General features: G+C 51.8%; 1 protein-coding gene across 3 annotated transcripts in view; it reads right to left on the bottom strand.

The window, feature by feature from the left end:
* Positions 1 to 234: 234 nt before the first annotated feature.
* The window catches only part of STEAP3 (STEAP3 metalloreductase), a 49,506-nt gene continuing 25,792 nt past the window's right edge, over positions 235 to 23,948 (bottom strand). For all 3 annotated transcript variants that reach the window (XM_046019012.1, XM_046019014.1, XM_046019013.1), the window contains 4 exons: positions 19,292 to 19,791; positions 16,936 to 17,463; positions 10,371 to 10,535; positions 235 to 3,070 (listed from right to left, as the gene is read on the bottom strand). In XM_046019012.1, the coding sequence (XP_045874968.1) occupies positions 2,789 to 3,070; positions 10,371 to 10,535; positions 16,936 to 17,463; positions 19,292 to 19,791 (1,475 nt within the window). In that variant the 3' untranslated portion in view covers positions 235 to 2,788. The remainder of the gene's footprint in view (positions 3,071 to 10,370; positions 10,536 to 16,935; positions 17,464 to 19,291; positions 19,792 to 23,948) is intronic.

Genomic DNA, 23,948 nt, shown 5'->3' with positions numbered 1-23,948 from the left:
GTTCTTTCATATACACAGTGGATGCCCTCACCACAGTGTCACCTGGATCTCATCCGGCCTTCCTTGCCTGTTGCTGTAGGTATGCAGGCCGGTCCTTCCCCAGAGGCTCTAGCCCAAATCTGTGCTCACCTTGCCTATTGCCTGACTCAGAACAAGGACCAATCAGAAGGCTCATGGAGCCAGTGAATGAATGAGTGAGCAAGTGATGGGCAGGACAGAAATAAAAGCCTGAAATTCACAGAAGGTTAGGTGTTTATTTTTGCTGCTGCTTAGACAAGCTCTACAAGGTCAACACAAAATATACAGACTGTTTCAATGGCATTGATTTTAAACGTCAACCTCAGACCACGGCATTTAGGATTTCCGGAGCACATTGGTTCAGGCACTTTTGTACCCAGAGGCACATACAGTTTACCAGGGTGAAAGGGTGTGAGTAGCTCTCATGGGGATGCTGTTGCCAGCTGCCTGGTGAGGTAAGGAAGAGCAGCAGACACCAGATCAAGCCCAAGTGCATAGCGCACCCTGCCTTTCATGAGCTGATTGTCCAGCTGGTGGGTGGCCAGGTCCTCTACTACACCTGTTCCCTCCTGCCACCCACCTTGGAACCAGTTCCTTCCCCTAGGAGCACCTGCGGCAGAAGGTGGGCAGGGGGAAGGGGAGGAAGCATACTGGATTTTGCTGGAGGTTAGCATCTTTGGTATAAGGAAATTCCCCGGGCCCAGGGAGGGTTAGAGAAGGAAGGCAGCCATACAGACTGGTGGATCCCAGGTGCCCCTGTTCTCCCTGCTTTCCATCAGCAGGAAATGGATGGGCCCTCAGTTTGTGAAGCAAATGTTGGAACCTGTGCTTCGCCCGCCTCCTTCTCAGCGAGCCTCTCTGAGGATCGGGGCCCATTTGGAAGACAAGCTTCTGCCGCTCAGCCTTGAAGCAGCAGATGGAAAACATCTGCAGGAAGCAGAGAGCTTTGCCTGCACCGCCTTCCCTCCATCAGTCACTGGCCTAATGAGATAGCCTTGCACTTGGCTCCCCCCCCCGCCCCGCCCCTTCACTAAAGGACGCTTACGTGCTCTACAGACAAGAAGAGCTCATGAAGCCTTGCTGTGGGGGCAGGGGCCTCCTCTTCTTGCAGCATGGTCTTGTCAGCGTTGGCTGGCTCGACTCTCTGTTCCTGAGATCCCCTCTGGCCCAGAAGACCTGAGACATGAGCATGACCAGCACTCCCCATCAGAGCAGAATTCAGCATTTGCCTCACTCGTATCTTCCACGGGGACTTCATCCCCTCTATGTTCAAAGCTGCTTTTTTTGTGGAGGTGGCAAGATCATCCTGGTTCTAGAGGCAGGGGCGGGGGTGGGGGTGGGGGGAGGAGGGCTCGGCCCAAAACAGCTGTTTCGCCACAGGAGACATAAAAGCGGTTTTGGTAGGAACGAGCAAGGGATGGCACGGGATTTGAGGCCACATGTCCCATGACCCTGGCTGCGGTGCAGCCTCTTGTGCTTTGGGGCAGAAGCACTTCAAGTCTGTGGCTTTGGTAGAAACGACCCTCCCAATGATTTTGACCCGCCTGGGGTTGGTGATTCTCGGGTAGGGGGGTAGGGAGGTCCCATCACCCACGTTCTTCCTGTTTCCCTGGAGCAGTGGTGAACTTGGAGTCAGTCTGGTTTTCTGGCAGGTTCTTTCCCCACCAGCAGAGGACATCTGACGAGGTCCCCAGTATTTTTTCCACAGGCCCAATCCAGTGGAGACAATCAGTCATCAGTCCTTCATACCCTGGGTGGGGCCCAGGAAAGCCTCAGCAGGGATGCCCAGCGCTGTCTGCCTTGTTTCCCCCTCCCCCTCGAGCTGACTTCCAGAGGGCCTGCTCTGGGCCTTCCTAAGAGATATCCAAACTAATGATCTGAAAGGTGAGAAGGCACAGTGGTTTAAAGAACGGTCATCAGCAACTTAAAGGAGAGAAAGAAATTACACTTGTTCTCAAGATGGTTCATTAGTGGCTCCCAAATGGAGGTGACTTCACACTCCCATAAGAGATCAATGTGCCGACACTGTTGGGGACTTAGGACTTCCAGGGGAAAAAAATCTCCCCAGCTCGGGGAGGACAAGGGAGATCAGCTTGGGCCCTGTCCCCCGCCCCCTCCTACCTGGCAAAGGAGCCCTCGACAGTTGGCTCCAGGGTCCAGACAGCAGGCTCACCCCCCAGGGGCCCTGGCTCCTGCCTGGCCTCCGGTGAATGAGGGAGGAGGCCAGCCCCTGCTCTGCCTGCTGGGTCATGACTCCTTAGCCCCATGCACTGAATCTGCTCCAGGTTGAGCTCTTATCTGCCCCCTGAGAGCCCCAGCTCTGCAAAAGCCTCAGGGAAAGCAGCAAAAAGGGAGAGGGGACACAAATGGGTCGAATCCACCAAGGTACAAGCCTCTCACTGCCCTTTCTCACTGCAAAGAGGGTGCATCCGTCTCTGCAGAGATGCCAACAGGGTGAGCGGCTGTTCAAACAGCTGGCACTAGCTTTTTAAATCTACAAGTTGAAATCTCAGAGACTCAACTTTTTAACTAAGTGACTATAAATGCAAATCCCATTATATATATGAAATCTATACGAACACCTACGTCACACCCGCGTGTGTGCCCTTCTGAATATTACACCGCGTACATCAGGGTCCCAGGAATTCAGACCTCCAACCACCGCTCTGCGCCCCATTGCACCACACCGTGCAATCCAGAAAAGCAGCCCTGACAGACCCAGGGGTACTGTCCGGCCCGTGTCTGGTTTCCGGGGCCGGAGGCAGGCACCTCACACATGGCTTGTCTTCTGGGCCAAGGGGTGGTCCATTGGCAGAGTAAACTTGACCCCACCATCCTTCTCCCAGCCCCTCCGGATTCTGGAGAGCTTGCGGCGGAAGCAGGGGAGCAGGAAGAGGCCTTTGGCCAGGATCACGACGCAGGGCACCAGCAGCGTGAGCGTGAACGTGGGAGGCAGGTAGAACTTGTAATGGCTGTCTTCGAAGGCGCGGGTCCAGCCATAGGTGAGTGTGTGCAGGGTGCTCAGCACCAGGGCCACAAAGCCCAGAGTGGACTGCGGGAGAAAGGAAGGCTGGGGTTAGGGACGGGCTGGTGACACGCGGTGATTCCTCCAAGAGCTTGTCTGCCTGCCCGGTCAAGGGAGAGGGAGGAGGGCTGCTCTGGTAGTTGAGACTGTGGATTCGGGATCCCAGCCCCGTCACTCCCTCTGTGCGGGACCTTAGCATTACCTAAACTCTCAGAGTCTCAGTTTCCCCAGCAGAAAAATGAAAATAATGTCTCTATCCTGCAGGTGTGTGAGGACCGAGGGAATCATGAGGATCTGATAAAAGTGATGCCGCTTTTCCCCCAACTGTCTTATTTGTACCTCTGGTGGCTGCCAGGGGAAGGAGACTTGAGATGGAATGAAGTTCAACGACGTTTAAAAATTTTTTTTACAAGTTTTGTGCATGGTTTAATGTATACTAGAGTCACAGGTGTCTGCCAGCAGACCAAAGCCAAAATCTCACCAATCATATTTGGCCTAAGATGAGGCCAGCTAAAATAGTGGATTGGTTTCAGGTTGATTGAAACATGAACACAAAGTAACAAGCATACTCCGTGTGTGATGTGTGTGGATTTGGCACCTCGAGCGAGGGCGGCTTGAAGTCTGCGGGCCGGGCGACCTGACACCATCTGGGAAGCCTGGCTTTAGAGCATCACGTAAATGCTCTTGGTGGGGGCTGGTCCCCCACCCACCCACACCTTGACTCATCAACATCTCAGATGGAAACCCCACCAGGTTCCTCTTTTGCCTGGAATGGAGTGGATACTGTGCAGAGACCGAGGCCATCACAAACCCAAACGGAAGTGGTTTACGCCATCTTGCTGGGAAGGCGAGAGTGCCTGCGCTTGAGCCTCAGGTGGGCTTCTGTGGACCCACCCACTCCAACCAACGCCTCTTTTTTTTTTTTTTTTTTTTTGTTTATTTTCAGCGTAACAATGTTCATTGTTTTTGCACCACACCCAGTGCTCCATGCAGTACGCGCCCTCCCTATTACCCACCACCTGGTTTCTCAACCTCCCACCACCACCCCCCACCCCGCCCCTTCAAAACCCTCTGGTTGTTTTTCAGAGTCCATAGTCTCTCATGGTTCATCTCCCCTTCCAGTTTCCCTCAACTCCCTCTCCTCTCCATCTCCCCATGTCCACCGTGTTCTTTGTTGTGCTCCACGGCCTCTCTTCATCACCCCAAGGGCTATACAGTCCTGACTTCCCATGGGAGCTGGGAAGTCCTGATCTGTAGCTCTAGCCTGGGAATCTCAAGCAGTTTCTTGTGGACCACAAATGAGGCATTCCAGAGTCTACTCCAATGACACTGCGACCCCTGGGCAAGACACTAACTGAGTCTTAGTGACAAGTCAGTGGTCCCCAGAGCTAAAGCTGGAGATGTGGGGGAAGCGCTGTACAGATGGGCCAGGGATGATGGAGAGCATGGGGCACCCAAGAGGCGGGGCACAGAGGCACAGAGGAGAGGCACAGAGGAGAGGCACTGGGCACATTGAGGAACCACAGAGAGATCTGGGGCAGGAGAGCCCTGTGTTTATTATGTAAGGAATGAAAATAGCAGTGACTCATCAAGCCATGAACACGTATGCATTTTCTCCAAGGAGACGCCGGAAGGGTTCAACTGAAATGTGGCAGTATGACGGTACCTTGGGGTACTCTTCATAGGCTGGCTTTCAGCCTTCCACAGGGAAGCTACAGTTGGGCCTCCTGGATTTCCTTCCAGCCCCACTTGTCAGCACCGATCCAGGGGCTCGGCTGAGAGACACTATCTTGCTTGTGCTCCCCCCAGGCACGGTTCCAAGTGGGTCTGATTCTGCTACCTGGACTCATTCTCGCTCCTCCCTTGCTCATCCCCACTCCAGTACAAACATCAGGATGTTCAACCTCGGTCTGGTCAACCTCGGGAGAACACTGTTTGGAAGAAGTACCTGCAAGACTTTTATGAAAAGACAAACATTTTCTAATGGCTCTATACTCTATGTTCATAGGCAGTTTCCCAAGTACAGCATTTCTGACCGCTAAAAAATACTAGGTGCCAAGAGATCCCCAGTTTCTGGCCTTCCTAGCGATCTCTGTGTTTTCTTTCTTGGCTTTTAATAACTTCGAAGATGTTTTTATCCTGTCTTTAACAATTTCCTGTTGGGAAGAGCCATAGTTGGCTCTGTGCTACTACCGGTCATATTAAAATGGTCAGCCCCCAAAATGAAGGCTCCCTGAGTGGGAGTCACAACCAGACCCTTGTCACTTCCAGAGGACTCTATCAGGAATTCCAAATCTCCTCTCAACTTCTGACTCACACCAACTTTGTCTAAGTTCTGATCTATCAATACGGAAGACTGGGGTTAAGAAGGTCTCCAACACTGAGGAAATATTCGGGATATGCAGACTATGTAGAGAACTCCCAAACTCAACAACAGGAAACCAAACACCTCAACTCGAAAACAGGTTAAGTACTTGAATAGAAATTTATCCAAAGAAGTCCTATGGATGGCTAAGAAGCACACGAAGAGATGCTCAACATCACTCGTCCTCAGGGAAATGCAGGTCCAAAGCACAATGAGATGTTGCCTCACACCCATGAGGATGGCTACGGTCAAAAAACCCAGAAACACGTGTTGAGAGGATGTGGAGAAATTAGAAGCCTTACGCACTGTGGATGGGTGCGGCTGCTGTGCAAGGCAGGGGGCAGGGGGAGAGGGGCTCCTCTATAAGTTGAAAATACAATTACCACTCACTCCAGTATGCCGAATTCTCTCATCTACCCCCATGGAATGGAAAGCAGCATCCTGAAGAGATATGTGGACACCCCATATTCCCAGTCGCCAAAACACGGAGGCAGCCCCACTGCCCACCAGCAGAAGAATGGACAAGGGAAATGGGCTATTTCTAAACAGTGGACTACGAAGAGGAAGGCAGTTCTGACACCTGGTGGGACATGAACGAACTTGAGAACCTGATGCTACGCGGAATCAGCCGGGCACGCAAAAGACAAATACTGTAAGTCATAGAGACAACGTGGAATGGTGCTCGCCCGGGGCTGGGGAAGGGGACGGTGGGGGTTAGGGATTCATGGGGACAGAGCATCAGTGTTGCAGGACGGAACGAGCTCTGGAGATGGATGGTGGGGACAGCTGCACCACAGTGGGGATGGACTTAGTATCGCTGAACTGTATACTTGATGGTTAAGAGAGTTTATTTTGTGTTATGTTATTTGACTGTAATAAAAAGAAAGTGCGAGGGGAAGAAAGGTCCCCAGCACTGACCATCAGGAATAAAACTTGAACAAGCTGGACAACCACCCTGATGCTCCTCAACTAGCTGCCCGCCCAGCTGCCCGGCCCCAAACCCTTTCTCCCCTTCCTCACATGGATTTACTGGGCTTTGCTCGGATGGCTGGGAAGACTTTTACTCCTGAGTCTGAGACTGTGGTTTTCAAATCTGGCTTCACAGTAAAATCACGGGGACCTTGGGAAAAACAGGAATGCCCAAGCCTGGCCGGCAAATGCACTTGAGATTGGTTTGGGGTGGGGCTCCCGCATCATTAGCTTTTAGGAATTCAGCGACGATGCTCATGTGCAGTAAGGACTAAGAGCAACTGATTAAGAGACTCTCCTCACGGGAGCCTTTCCAGCGTCAGGGATGAGAAGCCCATGTGTGTGCCCCCCTGCCCAGGCTACAAGATTACGATGGACCTGATCCTATACGTCCTTCCACAAAGATTCACTGAGCCCTCGATGGGCCCACGCTCTGCACTTGGGGCTTCCCCAGATGCTGAAGCAATAAGAACTCACTCAGGCCGAGGGAGTGAGCCCTGGTGGCACCCGGGGAGGCCTCAGCATTTTCCTTAGTGACATGCTCTGGAGCTCCAGGGTTTGACCCACGTGGGCCACCGTCCCTAGCCTCTAATTTGGAGGGATGGATTGTGCCAGACAATGTGGATGTGTGCTGGGAGGGCACCGAGATAGCGGCTCCCATTCCCACATCGCCATCCTTTTGCCATCCCAAATTCCACAGTGACAGACGGCAAGAAGCCTCGGGCGAATGGTCTACACAGAGGGCTAACAGCCAAAGATCAGACAGTAACAAAGGGCCTTTGGACTTTGCAATCCCAATGGGACGCCTGGATGGTTCCAGTGAGTTCATTTTCCTCAAACTCTCTCCTTGGAAACAGTATGAAAATCCCACCCTGCCCTGCCCCCAACCTCGACGACCCCGGCACTCGCCAAACAGGTCATTTACATTGTATGTAAGCTTGTTAGCAAAAAAGAAACAGCCAGGTTGCCAGTGTCTCTTGCTCCTGGTCAATTACTGTGGCGTAGAGGGGCTGCAGACAGTCGTTCATGAAGCTGGGGTCAGCGCTGGTCTCTGTCATTATTTTAGGCAGGTGGCCGGCGTGGGCAAGGTCACGGGAAGTCCCTCTCACTCTGGGGCAGAACTGAGCTGCTAGAGCAGAACTCTGGTGTCTCCGAGCGGCCCCGACCTGGCAATTCGGCAACCTGACAAGGCTTAACTGGCTTACTTCGAGCAGTCAGCACAGCCAAGACCAAAACAAAGCCATACAGCCATAACCACAAACCCCCAAATTTAAAACCTGGGGAAAAAGCCTCAGAAACAAAAGGATGAACAGAAGCACAAGTCACCACCACAGCGTCAACACGCTGTTCTGGTGGCTTTCAGCTCCCTAAATCGTCAGAGACCCAGGAGTCAGGCCAAGTGCATGGAGGAGCATGGGTCTCCATGGCCAGCGGCTCAACCGTGGTGACCCGAGGCGGTCGGGTGCGGCAGCGGGAGGAGAGAGGGTCCAGGCAGCCGGCTTGGGACTGAAACCCAGAATCCAGTGGCTCTGCAACCCCGGCCCCCCACCCCAGCGGTTAGCTCGCGTACACCTGTCACCCAAGGAGCTCACAGCAACAGACTTCTCGGGCTGAGTCCTTAGGTCAGGGGTGGGTCTGGGTAACTGTAATTCTCCAAAAGAGCCTTGTGACTTCAGACGTGGAGATGGTGGCTTGTAGTTAAGAATCACATTTTTCATTACTGTCCCGGACACAACCAGGTATACCACATATGTGAATACAACTACTAAATCAACGTAATTGAAAAAAAAATCTCTCCTTAAGACATGCAAAGCCCGCTGACATTTTTGTAACATTCTGTCCTATTTCATTTTGTAAGAAAGCTGGCTGTGATCCACTGAATTCATTTCACGACCCACCAGTGAGTATCGACCTCGGTTTGCAAACCCAGCCTGGACCATTCTGACGCTCAGGGTGGGAGTCTCTTGGCCTCTTGTGAACTCAGACACTGGTAGCGTAGTCAGGGATAACGGAAATGTGGCCACATACCCTAAGAATGATAGCAAATGCTTCCTACTTTCTTCCACATATCATCTCTCACCACAGCTCTGCAGGCACGAACTCCATCTTACAGGTAAGGTGAGGTGCAGGGGGCGTTCGTCACCTGCCCGTGATTCCGGAGCTGGGACAGGGGGAGGCAGAGCTGGACTCCAGGTCCTGGGTGCTGACAGTTCCTCCTCCCATATTACCGCCCTCGGGAGACAGAGCATTTGTTTTCATGGACAGAATGTGGGCGTCTGACTTTCCCAAGTAAAACCCTGCCTCTCTACCCATCTCACGGCCTTGCAACCTGCCTCCCCTTGCAGTGGCCAAGGGACTAACATATTTACGTTGCAGCTCTTCAATATGTAAAGTTGAGCACAGCCCGAGAGGTTCCAGCCCGCTTTTGCTAACAAAATCAAATCCTTGGGCTTTCTCCAGCAGCTAGAGCCCGGCTTGTAATCTACGGCTGCTTAGTGGAGCAACTTTTCGGTGAGGGGAGCAACCTGCAGTCTGTTTTAATTGCGGATAAACCATGCACTCCAGGATACTCCAAGCAGGAACAGGAAAATCCGAGATTTGGGTGTGCGACCCAAGGGGATTAACGGCAGATAAATAAAATTCCGTTTTTCCCCCATTGCTGCTGGCATGTGTCAGCCTGGAGCATTCCTCCGGAGACCTTCTGAGATGAGCAAAGCCAGTGACGTTCAGAAACAGACATACTTCAAAAAAAAACCCCCAAACCCAAAAAAAGCCCAAACAACTGCAACTGTGTTTTGTTCTAGGGAATGTAAGCGTCACCAATCGGGGATAATTCATCTGGATTGCATAAGAGCACTGCACGGTCAGTGTCCCTCTGTGGATCCTGTACTGTGTCCTCAACACACAGAGAAGAGACGTGACAGATTTGTGTTGATACTGGGGGTGGATATGAGCGCTGTTCTCTGCCCCGATCCAGTATCAATGACAGAATGCAGCATTAGTCAGCACCCCTCCACGGAGGGATGAGTTAATCCACCAACACTTGGGGGGCTGACCGCGTACTCCGTATAGAGAACAGTGGGGGAATGCCAAAGCAATGTGAAAATGGTCCCTGTCCCAGTCATCCCTGTAACTGAATTGTGGCTGTGCCTGTCTTGTTCCCTATCACACCGGAGGCCTACCACGGGGCCTGGCATGCAGTCACCGCCCAATAAACACTTCCCGAAAGAACACCTGCAGAAAGGCCCTGAGCCCTTTAGCAGCATTTCCTAAACCGTGTCCGGTGGAATGTAGTCGCTGTTGTCTGAAAACCAGAAACAAAGCAAAAAAGCCAAACCTGCAAAAGTGGGGGGAAGGAAAGTGTTCATGGTCAAAGAAGTCTGGTTAACAAGGTCGGTTTGTTGTAGATGTTCCTAGAATCTTCCATGTCCCCAAAGCACACTGTGAATCTCTCAGGGAAGCAAATCTTTTCTCAAGTGTATTAGACTACAGGTCTCCTTTTCTCTGGGTGTGTCACAGGACTGGTGTCCTTTGGGACGTGCAGTTTTATCCCCTGTAAATGGGTGATCTGTTGGGCCTAAAGGGCACAACAGAGCTGGTTGAAAGGAGGCAGCTGAGCGGTCAGCGAGCTCACTCAATGGCTCACTGACTCCTAGGCTAGACCAGTGAGATACACAATGATGGTGCATCGTGAAAGTTTGTTTGGAAAGATCAAGAACTGTAGAAACGGAGAATGTTTAGTTCAGGGTTCACTGTTCTGTTGTCTAATTCTTTCACCTGTCTACATCTGGCTTCCCCAGATGTCCCAAGGACGAGCATGTCCTGTAGCCCCTTTATCAGGAGACGTGGGAGAGCCCTCAAGGCTTGGGAAGGCCCCGGTGTCTGACGGAGCAGTCCTGTCGCACAGGTGATGAAAGCCAAGGGGGTTCACGGAGGGTCAGGGCCAAGGCCCGAACGGGCTGATGCTCACCAGCACAGGCAGAACTGCTTTACCTGAACGAAGCTGAACTCCCTCCAGTTGAGCGAGTTTGCGATGGAGGGCAGTGATGTGACAGCCAGCAGGGACAGTGTACCAAGGGCCAGCACTCCCAGGGAGAGGTAGATCTCCATCCGCCAGACCTCCTCCTCGATCCACAGATGACTCTTGTTGGCCAAGACCTGACGTGGGTGGAGGAAATAACCATGAGCACAGCAGCAGAGGTTCGTGCCCTGGGGTGAGGGTGAGAGGGTATTGTAGGGCTAGGGAAACACCGGAATGACTAACATTCCCACCACGTCCCACCTGGGCCTGGGTCTGCTCTAAGTGCTTTTCAGGCATCAGCTCACCTAATCCTCAACCCCAAGAGGTCGGGGGCACTGTTATCCCCACTTTACAGATGAGGGAAACGAAGCACGAGGATCAAGTAATTTTCCCAAGGTGACACATGGGGCTGTAGATGGCAGCCAGGGTGGGGACCCGGGCAGTCCAGGTCTTGGCCTTCTCAAATCTTCCTGGGGTCAGTCACCCAGTACAATTAGCCATGCAGACCACCGGCTTCCACTCAGGGCACTCAAAGACACACAGAGACACTAAGCCCCTCCATGTTTCCTGACTCAAAGCCACCAGCTCCCGACTTCCCACTCAGTTCCCCATTTCCGCTGAGGAACAGAGCTTTGGCTCAACCATTGCCTGGCAACAGAGACTGACATCTATCACCATCACCAAGTCGTGAGTACTTACGGGGCACCTGCTGTGTGCTGAGCCCTGGCTGCAGGGAGCCAGGGTGCCTGGCCTCCCAGAATGCTGGGAGCCCCCACTGAGCTAGGGACAGACACAAATCAGGAAGCCCCTGCAGGCCCAGAGATTTCTACTGCCCACCTCCCCACTCCTAACCCAGCCGGCACTTCCTCGTATGGCACACACACTCAAGGAAGCTTTTATTAAGGTCTTTTCATTGGAACCGGTATTTGTCAACTAGACCAGGTAGCAGAGTTCCTGGAAATCAAGGTGTTCTCTGAGAAAGCCCATGAAATGCTGGTACTTTCACTCTAGCAGCAGATCAAGGAACAGTATTTTCTATTCGGAAATGTGACTCTGCCTTAGCAGGCAGGTCTCTGCTTTGCAAAACAGAATGACTCATACAAGTTTGTGAGAAACTCTTTCAGCAGGGGGGGAAAAAATAATCCAGGCCCAGTTACCAGATATAATATTAAAAATGAGTCCAGTGGGCTGAGCGAAATTGTTGAAAAGCTGATGACACAAAGCTTAAAGAAACTGAGAAAATGCCAGCCACTGGGTACTTTTCCTGCAATTGAGAAACGCGATGTCTTCAGTTCTGTTTTGGGGGAGGCTGGCTCGTGTCGGTGTCCTTAAGCCACAAAAGGACCAAGGAGTCCGGGACTCAGGTTCTCATCCTGACCACAAGTCGTATGTGACTGTGGGCAACCCCGGGCTGGAAGAGGTGATGTCCACAGTCCAGATCCCGTAACTGGGCTTGTGTACCAAGCACACCTTGGCATTCGTGGGAGGGCTCTGACCGACACTGCCCTGCACAGGGCGGAGAGGTCTCCTGTGTAACACGGCTCCAAGTCTTACTCACCCCTTCATGGTGTTGACAACTGCCACTAAGTAAGTCATCTCATTGCAAATTGTTTGTTCTTCCGATAGACTTCATTAGTCATTCCTCTCTGCGTTTCGGTAAGATCAGGCAGTTAATGTCACAAGTCAGAGTCTGGATGATTACACTTACATACCACACTCGCTTGCAAAATGTCTTTTTTTTTTTTTTTTTCCCCTCTAATAATTTCCACTCTGCAATGCCTCCGGGAAGCAGTGGGGTGAGGTGGGCAGGCAAGTGATGGGTGGCAAGGGACCTGTGTGAGGATCTGCACCCCGACCACCTTCAACAGCCTGTGGGGTTCTTGCCACCTGGCTGGACCACCGTGCTGGGCTCAGGGCTCTCTGGTGCCCAGAGTCACCCACAGCTACCTGGAATGTCTATTCAGCAGCTCTCCATTCCCCTGGTAATTCTCCCATGTTCACAGCTAGTCCAGCTGGCCACCTTGAGAATGACAGGGTTGCCGATAGGAGATGGAATAGCTCTGTTCACATGTAGGATTTCCTTTCCCTGTGGGTTGCAGACTCTGGCCTGAAGAACCCAAGAGCAACAGGACCAGCGAACCTGTGGCATGAGCCCCTCTCCTTGTCCCAAAGGTGGTGAGAGGGTGGCGCTGACCCCCAGGCTAGCCCAGAGAAAGTGGACACAGGACGTGGAAAGGGTGGCCTTTGGTAATGAACAATGAATGGCTTCAGTCCCGAGACCAGGTGCCATGCCAACGCTGCCACGAGGGGGCAGTCACGAGACCCTGGGCAGTCCCTTCCCTGGCTAATTGCAACACGGCCTCTTTCTGGCTGCGTTATCACAGAGGAAGAAAGGATGATGTTTGTGCAGAGTCCCATATGACTGGCACACAGTAGGTAATTAGCACAATAAAGGGCTGGTGCTTTTTTTTTTTTTAAGATTTTATTTGTTTGACAGAGAGAGAGAGAGACAGATGGCAGGAACATAAGCAGAGGAAGTGGGAGAGGGAAAGCAGGCTTCCTACGGAGCAGGAACTCGATGTGGGGCTCGGTTCCAGGACCCTGGGATCATGACCTGAGCCGAAGGCAGACGCTTAACTGGCTGAGCCACCCAGGCGCCCAGTGCCGTTGTTTTTAACAGCAGCTAGGAAGTTAGACTAGTTCTTGCCCTAAGCTCTACATGTCCTCCTCCTAAGAGATACCGGGTATGGGGTTCAGGGTGGCTAATTTAACAGCCGCTCCATGAACATCCACTAGGACTCTCTCAGGAGCCATGGACTTCAGGGGTGGAAGGCGCAGTCACGGAACGGCATGGGGGCAGAGGACAGACCTACCAATGAGGGATTACGAAGAGGGGCTAATAAACACCATGGAAGTGTGGACAAAACACAGCAGTTACAAAGGTGGGTATGGGGAGTGGGTGAGACAGGCAGGAGGAGCTTAACAGAGGCAGGATTGACAAGGGAAATACAGGGGCCCCCTGGGTGGCTCAGTCGTGAAGCATCTGCCTTTGGCTCAGCTCATGATCCTGGGATCCCGGGGTCCTGGGATCGAGCCCCACATCGGGCTCCCTGCTCAGCAGGGAGACAGCTTCTTTCTCTCCCCAACTTATGCTGTCTCTCTAAAATCAATAAATAGAAATCTTTAATAAAGAGAAATACAAGTTTGTCTGGCAGGGTGTCCCAGGGTGGGGGGTCCGGGCCAGGAGGAATGAGCTGTGGCCACTCAGTGGGAAACATGGGACCTGAGTGTCACAGGACCAGTGGTGGGGGCGGGGGGAGAATTCCACTGCACTGTGAAGGGTTTCTCATTACCCTGAGGACGGTAGGGGATCACTGAGCTGCTTCTCATCAGGGATGAGGTAAGATGCAAATTTTAGATTCTCCAACCGCCTAGAGGAGGGTGGTGGTAAGGGGTCGGAGAAAACAGTGTGCAGGTTAATCATTTTCTTTGATTTTTGTTTTTGATCTTTGATTTTGGTCTTGAAAAGCATTTCTAGGGAGCCACACAAGCAAATCAGAAAGCCCTGTACAAATATTAGGTATTGTAAGGTGATCTACTGTCGATGAACACGGTCTCAGGGACTCTGGCTAGGATACCACTCTGTTTCCAAATCTGCAGACTCAGGGGATTGAAGGGAATCGTGGAGAGTTTCCTGTGCCCAGGCTAAGGGTGGTCCCTTTCCCCGCCAGGGCGGTGAGTGTTGGCTTGCCTGGAGGTCACGTTGAGGATGGCCTGAGGGCAGGCAGGAACCTGAAGTCAGGGGCTGAATACAGAGCAGCTTCAGCCACCCAGGCCCAGGGTCTGAGGTCAAAGACTACCCAGCCTCTCCCCCAACACCTCCAGGTTCCAGCTGCCGGGCTGCGCTGCCCCGTGTTGGGGCCTCCTCCCCGCTCCTTCCCTCTAACTCCTCCTCCTCCCCAACACTCTCACGTCTGCCCTGGGTTCAGCCCCAGCTCTACCTTCCAGAACTCTGCAGGACAAAAGTGAAAGCCCGTTGCATGACAGGGCTTCACAGTCTCCAAGTGATGCTGTCCTGCAGGAGTGACGGTTGCCTGGCAACCTCCATGGTGGGGGAGGGGCTCGCCCCTCTGCACTCTGGTTATTTGCAAACGGAGTTAATACATCAAGCAGAGCCTTGGCAGGGGAGAGAATTTAGAGAGTGGCAAACAGAGGGTGGATGGGGGAAGGAGGGGCGCGAGGGTCTGCCTTGTGCTCTAGGGGGGAGGGGGAATGACCTTCTTCTCCACCCACTGCCTGAAACACCTGCCACCCAGATCTGCCACCTTCTGGGCAGCAAACATTGTACCAATCCCTGAGAAGCCACGGAGAGCCTCCTGCTGAGCGGGCTGGCTCATTTTGGAAGGAAATATCATCAAAGAGCATCACAAACAAAAGCAGTGGGAGAGGCCTCACTCTGCATTAGGGCCTTCAGGACAAATGGGGGGCTGTGACCTGCTGAAGGTCAAGGTCTCTGTTCTCATTAGTGATGCTGCAGAACAAGAGTTTAGGGCTCTGGCCTTTAGGTGTTTTCACCACCCCCACTCCCACCGCAGAATCAGGACAGCAAGAGACAAGCCGGGTCTTGTGCCATTCTGCAGCCCCAGGGCCTGGCAGAGTTGGTGCTCAGGGAATGAATGAGTGAATGACCTGAGTCCTGGGATCATTTACGCAACTGTTCATTTGGACTTAGTTTCCCCAAATAAAGCAATTAAGGATCTCAGCATGGATTTGAAGTCGAACAGCCAGATCTGAATCCCAGCTCAGCCACTTACAGGCTGTGTGACTTTGGGCAAGTGACTTAACCTCTCTGTGCCTCCATTTGCTCACCTGTAAAATAAGGGTAGCCTAGCACATGCATTAGAGGAATGAGGGTTAAATGAATTCCTGGGGAGTCCATGAAGCACTTAGGATGGTGCCTGGAGTTCAGCATGTTCTTTTTCATGGTTTGTTCCCTATTATTTTTCCCTTCTTCTCATTTCCAGTGGGCGTCTTGCTTCTCCGCCTGAAGTCTGGGGTTCTTTCTCTCTCTTGGGAAAGCCTCAGCCCACAGACGCAATGATGCCAGGTGTCCGTGGGTAGGGAAGGATGGGGGCACTTGAGAAACTACCAGCAGGGGAGCCCCAAGAGTGAATGGGGGCTGAGGTCCATGGTCCTCTGGAAGCAGTCCAGACTTGTCTCCAGGTCCCGTTCTGGGAGGTTGCTGGGCTTCTGAGGGGATGGCTGCATGGTGGGTCTACCTGAGGAGATCCCTGTCTCCCACGCGAGAACAGGAACTGCAGGGGCCGCCTGGGCTGGAATGAGGGTCTCACTAGCAACTGGGCCATACTCTAGTGGGCGACTAGTGTCCAGCAGTGAGAAGGCCCCATGTGCCTGGCCAGGGACTGGAGATAGCATTAGCACGTGGTGGGGGAAGAAAGGCAATGTTGCTTATAGACTGGAGCCTGGGACTCAGAATCAGGCCCTGTGAGCTTTGTAAACCGGGGGGATCACCAGGGGGTCCTTTTCTGTGGGTACAGGTGCCTGCTGGTGCTGCCTGTGTTGCTACCTGGCTTGGCCTGAAGACCCTCCATTCCCCAGGAATCCTGCTGGCAAAGAGCACCATAGGGTTTCCTAAATGAACGAATCATTAAAACCTCTCCCCAGTCCCCCAACTCCCCAGCTTGCTTCTGTGGCCTTCCCCACCTCACCGGATGGCAACGGCCTCCATCCACGTGCTCAGGCCAAAAACCCGGAGTCATCCTTGACCACTCCACATACCTTCTATTTCAAAATGTTGTGCACGTTGGCTTCAAAATTTGCCTTCAATACTTTCTTGCCCTCTGCTGCTCCCATCTCACTCCGGGCCCCTGTGACTTCTCATCTGGGCTCCTGTGCAGGCTCCCAATGGGTCTCTTGGCATGTGCCTTTGCCCCCTGCTGCCTGTTCTCCACACAGCAGCCAGAATAAGCCAGCTAAAACATTAGGCAGAGAATCTCCCCTCCTCAAAACCCTTCCCTAGCTCCCTGTTTCACTCAGAGCCCAAGACCAAAGCCCTTCCTCTGCCTTCAGGGCCTCCCCGGTCTGGCTTCACCTACTCAGGCCTGGCCCACCACCCCTCGCTGATCTCTTGGGTGCTCCCACCACCCCTCGCTGATCTCTTGGGTGCTCCCACCAGAGAGCCTCAGCTCTGGTTGCTCCCTGGGCCAGCTGGCCACTCTCAACCTCCTTCTGCCTCTGCTCACCTGTCACCACCTTAGCAAGGCCTCCCCTCTAACCTGCTTTAAGACAGTTCCACCACTCTCCCCTGCTTGGCTTTTCTCCTTAGCACCCAGGTCCTTCTGCGGAGCCTCTAAAACTGTCCTGTGCCCATCCCTCCCGCTGCTCCCAGCCTTGGGCTGCGTCCCCCAGCGTTGACACCACCCCACCTGGCTCACCAGTCCTCGGCGTCTCATGCAGCCACCGCGGCAGGACCCCGCGGGCTGGGGGTGGGGTGGTGGCTGCACACGCAGGCCGTACCTGTTTGATGGCGAGGTTGACCACCTCGTAGCGGTTGACACGGCCCAGGGGCAGGCAGAAGCTGTAGAGCGCGTGCAGCGCGGCGCAGAAGAAACTCAGCAGGCCAATCTGCTTGCGGTGCTGCAGCCAGTGGTCCAGCCAGTCCGGGAAGCGGCGGTACTTGGTGCCACGGCGCAGCTGCAGGGCGGCCGCCAGCACGCCGGGCAGGTACACCAGGGACAGCAGCACGTAGGCCACGCACGGCAGCGTCGTGTTGACCACGGACACAGGCAGCTTGTAGAACTTGCTCTTGCCATCCCGCACGTAGGGCTGCAGGACGTCCCGGACAAAGTTGTAGACGTAGAAGAAGATGAAGAGCCCCAGGGCCAGGAGGGCGGGCACCTTCCAGCCTGGGAGAAGGCGCAGGGGCATGGCTTCCACCTCCCGGGCGGAGACCAGGGACCCCATGTCCATGGGCATGAAGCCCATGGCCTGCGCCATCTCCGAGACCACCCGCTTGGCTTCTGGGTGGTCACTGCAGATGGGCACCTGTGGGGAGGAGGTAAGGGGAGAATCAGAGGGGGTCACAGGCCACAAGGGTGAGCAGGGACTGGGGGGCAGTGTCTCCACCCAACACCTCACTGAGCAGCAGAGGAAGCTGAGGCCATGGAGCCACAGCGCAGAAGGTGGCTGACTCCCAGCCCAGGCTCTTCCCCCTGCTCCCTGTAGCCTCCTGGCCCCTGGTCCAGCATGACCATGATGCAAAGAGGGGACCCAGGGCTCACCCAGCAATGAGCGTTTTTGTCTGGTTCATGGCTATCAGCAACCACAAGCAACATGGCACGTGGGGGGCCCCCAGGAGCCCCCGGCATAGGTACTTGGAGAACGGTGGCCTGCTCTGGGGCTTGCTCAGTAAATGGGCTTTGAATATGGCCCAGAACGTGCAGCCGTGGATGTAGCTCTGTCCCTCAGCCCATAAGTGTCCCCTTTGATGGTGTACCTCGGCCCCCATGGCCCTCAGCTAACACACAAGCCAGTCCCAGACTCATAGCCCATGGCTTCCTACTGTGAGCTCCAGGTAGTGTCCTTGGATCTCTGAACACTGTGGCCTTGCTCACTCAGCTATGGTCCGTCTGGTCCACCGACACACACTCAGCACCTCCTATGCACTAGGCTTTACACACCTGGTCCTGCCGCCTTACCAAGTCTACAGGTCGGTACAGCCCCATTCTGCAGGTGAGGAAACTGAGGTCCAGAAGCTTCATTACTCACCTCTGTACCTTTGCAGGTGGTCCCCACACCAGGGATATCCTTCCCCGCTCCCTGTACCTGACACCAGGAAGTAGGACCAGGCCAAAGCTGACCTCTACGTATTCCCTAGCCAGCTGCTATCTCTTTTTCCTTCTAGGCCCTGCCACCCAGTCCTCACACACTGTTCCTTGCCTGTCCACACAAGGGAGTCCTACGGTACAGGCTACACGCAAGGCCCTCCAGTCAGGGGCAGTGAGACCCCTGAGCGCTCTCCCACAGAGTGGCACAAAGCTGGGCACAGGAGGCATCTGGGCTGGGCGAATTGGTGGAAGTTCTCACGCATGTAGAGCCTGACATCCTTTCGGCATTAAAAACCACCTTGTTGGGGCCCCTGAGTGGCTCAGTCATTAAGCATCTGCCTTTGGCTCAGGTTGTGATCCCAGGGTCCTGGGATTGAGCCCTACAATGGGCTCCCTGCTCAGCGGGAAGCCTGCTTCTCCCTCTCCCACTCCCCCTGCCTGTGTTCCCTCTCTCGCTGTCTCTCTCTCTGTGTCAAATAAATAAAATTTTTAAAAATAAACAAATAAAAACCACCCTGTCTTCCCAGGAACCCCTCCTGCCAAGAACTGTATGCAGCTCTGGCCATCTCCTGGAGCCATTTTCCACCCCCCAGGAAAAAAAATCCACTATTGACTATTCTGGAAAACGGACTCAGTTTTTGGAAGCTCTTGGAATTCGAGTGCTCAAGTTTGGGACCTGCCTGCTTCTTCGGGACCTGGCACATAGATGTGTTACTTTCCTCTTTCTAAGTCCATTCTCATAGCAGAGTCTCTCTTCTTGACTCCAGATAGTAAAAAGAAAGTGTCTTCCACCTTGCCCCCCCTCCCCACCGGAAATCGAGTTACCATGGAAGAAAGGACATGGGTTTCAGATTCATATGAACTGGGTTCACATCCCAGCTCTCCAGCCATGGGACCTGGTGTGCATAAGTTCATTAACATTTTCTGAGCCAGAGTTTCCCACTCTACAGTAATGTGAGATAAGCCTGGAGTACTAAAGGGCCTCAACAAAAATTAGCCATTTATATTTATTGTTTTGATGGCTGGTATTCCCCCCTGGCACCTACCTGTCTGTTCCCATCCCTTGGGCCAGACTGCAGGGTCCAGGCAGAGATGACATTGAAGGCCTTGACCACTGTGCATGTGGGGAAGAGGGAAGCCAGGTACTCAGCATTGGATTCATGGTGCCGGAGGTGCTCCTGCTCTGTGGGGTTGCTCACGTCCACGAGGATCTTGCCAGCCAGCTGGTCACTGAGGCCACACAGCGAGGAGTAGTGCTCCCGGAACATGGCCACGAAGATGACGTCAGGGGAGTCCACTGCCTCCGCCTGGAAAGTCACTTGTGCCGCTGAGGGGAACAGCCCGGCCGTGCGTTTGGGGTTGCGGCTCCCCACCACCACGCTAAAGCCAGAGCCCACCAGGCGTGTGACCAGGGAGCGGGCAAAGTCCCCGCTGCCCAGGATGCCCACTTTGGGGGCCTCACTGGGGGTCTCGGCAAGGCTTCCATCACTGTCCACCAGGCGGCGGCTGATCAGAGGCTTGTCCATCTCTCCTGACACCTGCGTGGCTGGAAAGAAAGCAGGACTTGATCAGCGGAGAGCTCCAACACTGTCCTTCATACCACCTTCTTCTTACTTGTCCACTGTAACCGCACGGTGGTCAAACATTCACCCAACAGACCTCCACGGGTGTTAACAGGTGCCAGTACCAGCTGAGCGAGGCCCTCCCCAGGAGGGCACAAACTCAAGAAGAGTGGGAAGGACCTCTGCCTTCCGACCTCTGCCTTCCACCCTCTTCCCACTGTCCTGAATTATTTCCTTGGGACAAACACACAAATCTGCGTAGTGCTGAGAAAGAAGTATATAGAACTTCCATGAAGAGGGTGCCTGGGGGGATTGGTTGGTAAAGCATCTGCCTTTGCCTTGGGTCATGATCCCAATGTCCTGGGATCATGTCTGCGGCGGCCTCCCTGCTCAGCAGGAGTCTGCTTCTCCCTCTATCCCCCGTCCCCGCTCATGATCTCTCTCTCTCTCTCTCTAAATAAATAAAATCTTTTTCCTTTTTTTTTTTTTTTTTTTAAAGTAATGCTTGGGTGCCTGGGCGGCTCAGTTAAATGTCTGCCTTTGGCTCAGGTCATGATCCTGGGGTCCTGGGATCCAGCCCTGCATTGGGCTCCCTGCTCAGCGGGAAGCCTGCTTTTCCCTCTCCCACATCCCCTGCTTGAGTTCCCTCTCTTGCTGTGTCTATCTCTGTCAAATAAAGAAAAAAAAATCCTTAAAAAGATAAAACATTTTAAAAAGGAATGCTTAAAAAAACCCCCACGAACGTCCATGATGAATGCTATGCGGTGCCATACTTCTTTTCAGAGGAGTATGTGAGAGATGGATGGACAGTGTTACTGTCCAGGAGTGAGCCCCCACCTCATCGCCGCTGGGTATTTTCTGATTACTAAGAAGGGTGACGTGTCCCTGTGCTTGTTCACATTTTGCACTTTGGGAAGGCACATCTGTGCTCTTCCTTGAGTAGATGACGAGCAGCTTGAAGGCAGGAACCTCATCTTATTTGACTTTGGGTCTCACCAATTTTGTTCCAGGGCCTGGTACAGAGCTGAGTTCAATGTCAGCTGAGTGAACGAATGAACACTGACCTCTGCTCTCTCAGAGGAGGGCTGGAATGGGACATGACAGTGAGTGGGACCCTGAGATTACGTGGGTGCCCTGGGATCTCCTTTACTGAGCCGGACACATGCGTGGCCATGGTGGAAAACCTGAGCTTGAGCCAGGAGCTCACAGTGAACTTGGGCAGGAAAAATTCTGCTGGCCTTGCCACCAGCTTCAAACTGAAATTTGCCCGTTCTTTCGAGCGTGAACGTAAACAGCAGACCCTAACAGTACTGGGAGTCAGTGCGGACCATATCCCAAGTTTAATTGTCAAAGAGTTCTTCAAATACTATTTAAACTTGTCACTCACTTGAAATTATGGTAGACATACAATACATTTATAAAGCAAATATTAACAGATGTGAAGAAATAGACGGCAGAACAATAATGATAGGGGACTTCACTACCCCCCCTCAACAATGGATAGATCATCCAGAAAATCAGCACAGAAACGCTGGACTTGAACTACTGTTGAGACCAAACGAACCTAACACATATACAGAACATCCCATCCAACAGCAGCAGAATGCACATTCTCATCCATCCACAGAACACTGTCCAGGACACACCACATATTAAGTCATAAAATGAGTCCTACAAATTTACAAGGATTAAAATCACAGGAAGTATCTTTTCTGATCACAACGGTCTATAACTAGAAAAAGGGCAAATTCACAAATATGTGGAAACTAAGGCATACACTCTTTTTCTTCTCAATTTTTTATTTAAATTCTAATGAGTCATCATACAGTGTAATACTGGTGTCAGGAGTAGAATTCAGTGATTCATCACTTACATACAACACCCAGCGCTCAATGTAACAAGTCACTTCCTTAATGCCCAGCACCCATCTAGCCCATCCCCCAACTACCTCCCTCCACCATCCCTCTGTTTTCCATCTTTGTCTCTTATCGTTTGTTTCCCTCTCTCCATTTCTGCCCCCTCTTCTTGTGTGCATCTGTTTTATTTCTTAAATTCCACATATGAGTGAAATCATGTGGTATTTGTCTTTCTCTGATGGACTTAATTTTGCCTGACATACTCCACTCTGGCTTCTAAAACAGACACCTAGATCAATGGAACAGAACAAAAAGTCCAGAGCGCCTGGGTGGCTCAATTGGTTAAGCTACTGACTCTGGCTCAGGTCATGATCCTGGAGTCCCAGGTTCGAGTCACACATTGGGCTCCCAGCTCCATGGGGAGTCTGCTTCTCCCTCTGACCTTCCCCCATCTCATGTTCTCTCAAATAATAAATAAAATCTTAAAAAAAAGAAAAAAAGAATAGAAAGTCCAGAAATGGACCTACAACTATATGGTCAACTAATCTTCAACAAAGCCAGAAAGAATATCCAGTGAAAAAAAGATCGTTGTCTTCAACAAATCGCACTGGGATAACTGGCCAACAACAAGCAGAAGAATGAAACTGGACCACTTTCTTACACCATACACAAAAATGAGTTCAACATGGATGAAAGACTTAAATGTGAGACAGGAATCCATCAAAATCCTAGAGGATGGGGGGCCTGGGTGGCTCAGTCATTAAGCGTCTGCCTTCAGCTCAGGTCATGATCCTAGGGTCCTGGAATCGAGCCCCACATCAGGCTCCCTGCTCCGTGGGAAGCCTGCTTCTCCCTCTCCCACTCCCCCAGCTTCTGTTCCCTCTCTGTCAAATAAATAAACTCTTAAAAAAAAAATCCTAGAGGAGAACACAGGTAGCAACCTCTCTGATCTCAGCTAGAGCAACTTATTAGAAATGTCACCAGAGCCAAAGGGAAACAAAGGCAAAAATGAACTACTGGGACTTCATCAAGAAAAAAGCTTCTGTACAGCAAAGGAAACAAATAGAAAACTAACAGGCAACCTGAAGAATGGGAGAAGATATTTGCAAATGACGTATCTGATAAAGGGTTGGTAGTATCCAAAAATCTACTAAAAAATGTATCCAACTCAATACCCCAAAAAAACCTCCTAACAAACTCTTGGACAACCAATGAGCCAAAGAAAAAAATCAAAAGGGAAAGTCAGAAATCTTGAAACAAATGGAAATGGAAACTCAGCATACCAAAACTTATGGGATGGAGCAAAAGCTGTTCTAAGAGGATTGTTTGTACCTTAATGTGTATCTTACAAAAGAGGAAAGATCTCAAACAACTTACCTTTACGCTTCAAGATGCTAGAAGAGAACAATTCCAAAGTTCTAGCAGAAGGAAGGAAATAACAAAGATCAGAGTAGAAATAAATGAAATAGAGGCTAGAAAAACAATACAAAAGATCAACGAAACTAAGATCTGGTTTTTTAAAAAGATAAACCAGGGGTGCCTGGGTGGCTCAGTGGGTTAAAGCCTCTGCCTTTAAAGGATCTGCTCAGGTCATGATCCCAGGGTCCTGGGATCGAGCCCCATATTGGGCTCTCTGCTCAGCAGGAGCCTGCTTCCTCCTCTCTCTCTCTCTCTGCCTGCCTCGTGATCTCTATCTGTCAAATAAATAAATAAATAAAATCTTAAAAAAAAAGATAAACCAAATTGATAAAACTTTAGCTAGACTAAGAAAAAATAGACTCCAAATAAAAAATGAAAGGTATATTACAACTGATACCGCAGAAATACCAAAGATCATAAGAGACCACTACAATTATCAAACAATTATATGGCAAAAAATTGGACAACCCAGAGGATATGGATAAATTCCTAAAAACCTAACATCTATCAAGACAGAATCATGAAGAAATAGAAAAGCTGAACAACCAATAATGAGTAAGGTGACTGAATCAGTAATAAGAAATCTTCCACCAAGTATTTCAAGAAGATTTTTAATGCTAGCCCTTCTCTAACTGTTCCAAAAAAATCGAAGAGGCGGGATCACTTTCAGGCTCATTTTATGAAATTAGTGTCACCCTGATACCAAAGCCAGACAAGGACACTACAAGAGAAGAAAATTATAGGCCAATATCCCTGATGAGCACAGATGAAAAAAATCTTTGACAAATTACTAGCAAACTAAATCCAACAGCACATTAAAAGGATCCTATACCACTATCAAGTGGGATTCATCCCTGGGATGCAAA

The sequence above is a fragment of the Meles meles genome, chromosome 9 (genome assembly GCF_922984935.1).
Source record: "Meles meles chromosome 9, mMelMel3.1 paternal haplotype, whole genome shotgun sequence".
NCBI classification, from domain to species: domain Eukaryota; kingdom Metazoa; phylum Chordata; class Mammalia; order Carnivora; family Mustelidae; genus Meles; species Meles meles.
The sequence above is the reverse complement of the archived record's forward strand: the minus strand, read 5'-3'. Positions and strand labels throughout refer to the sequence as shown.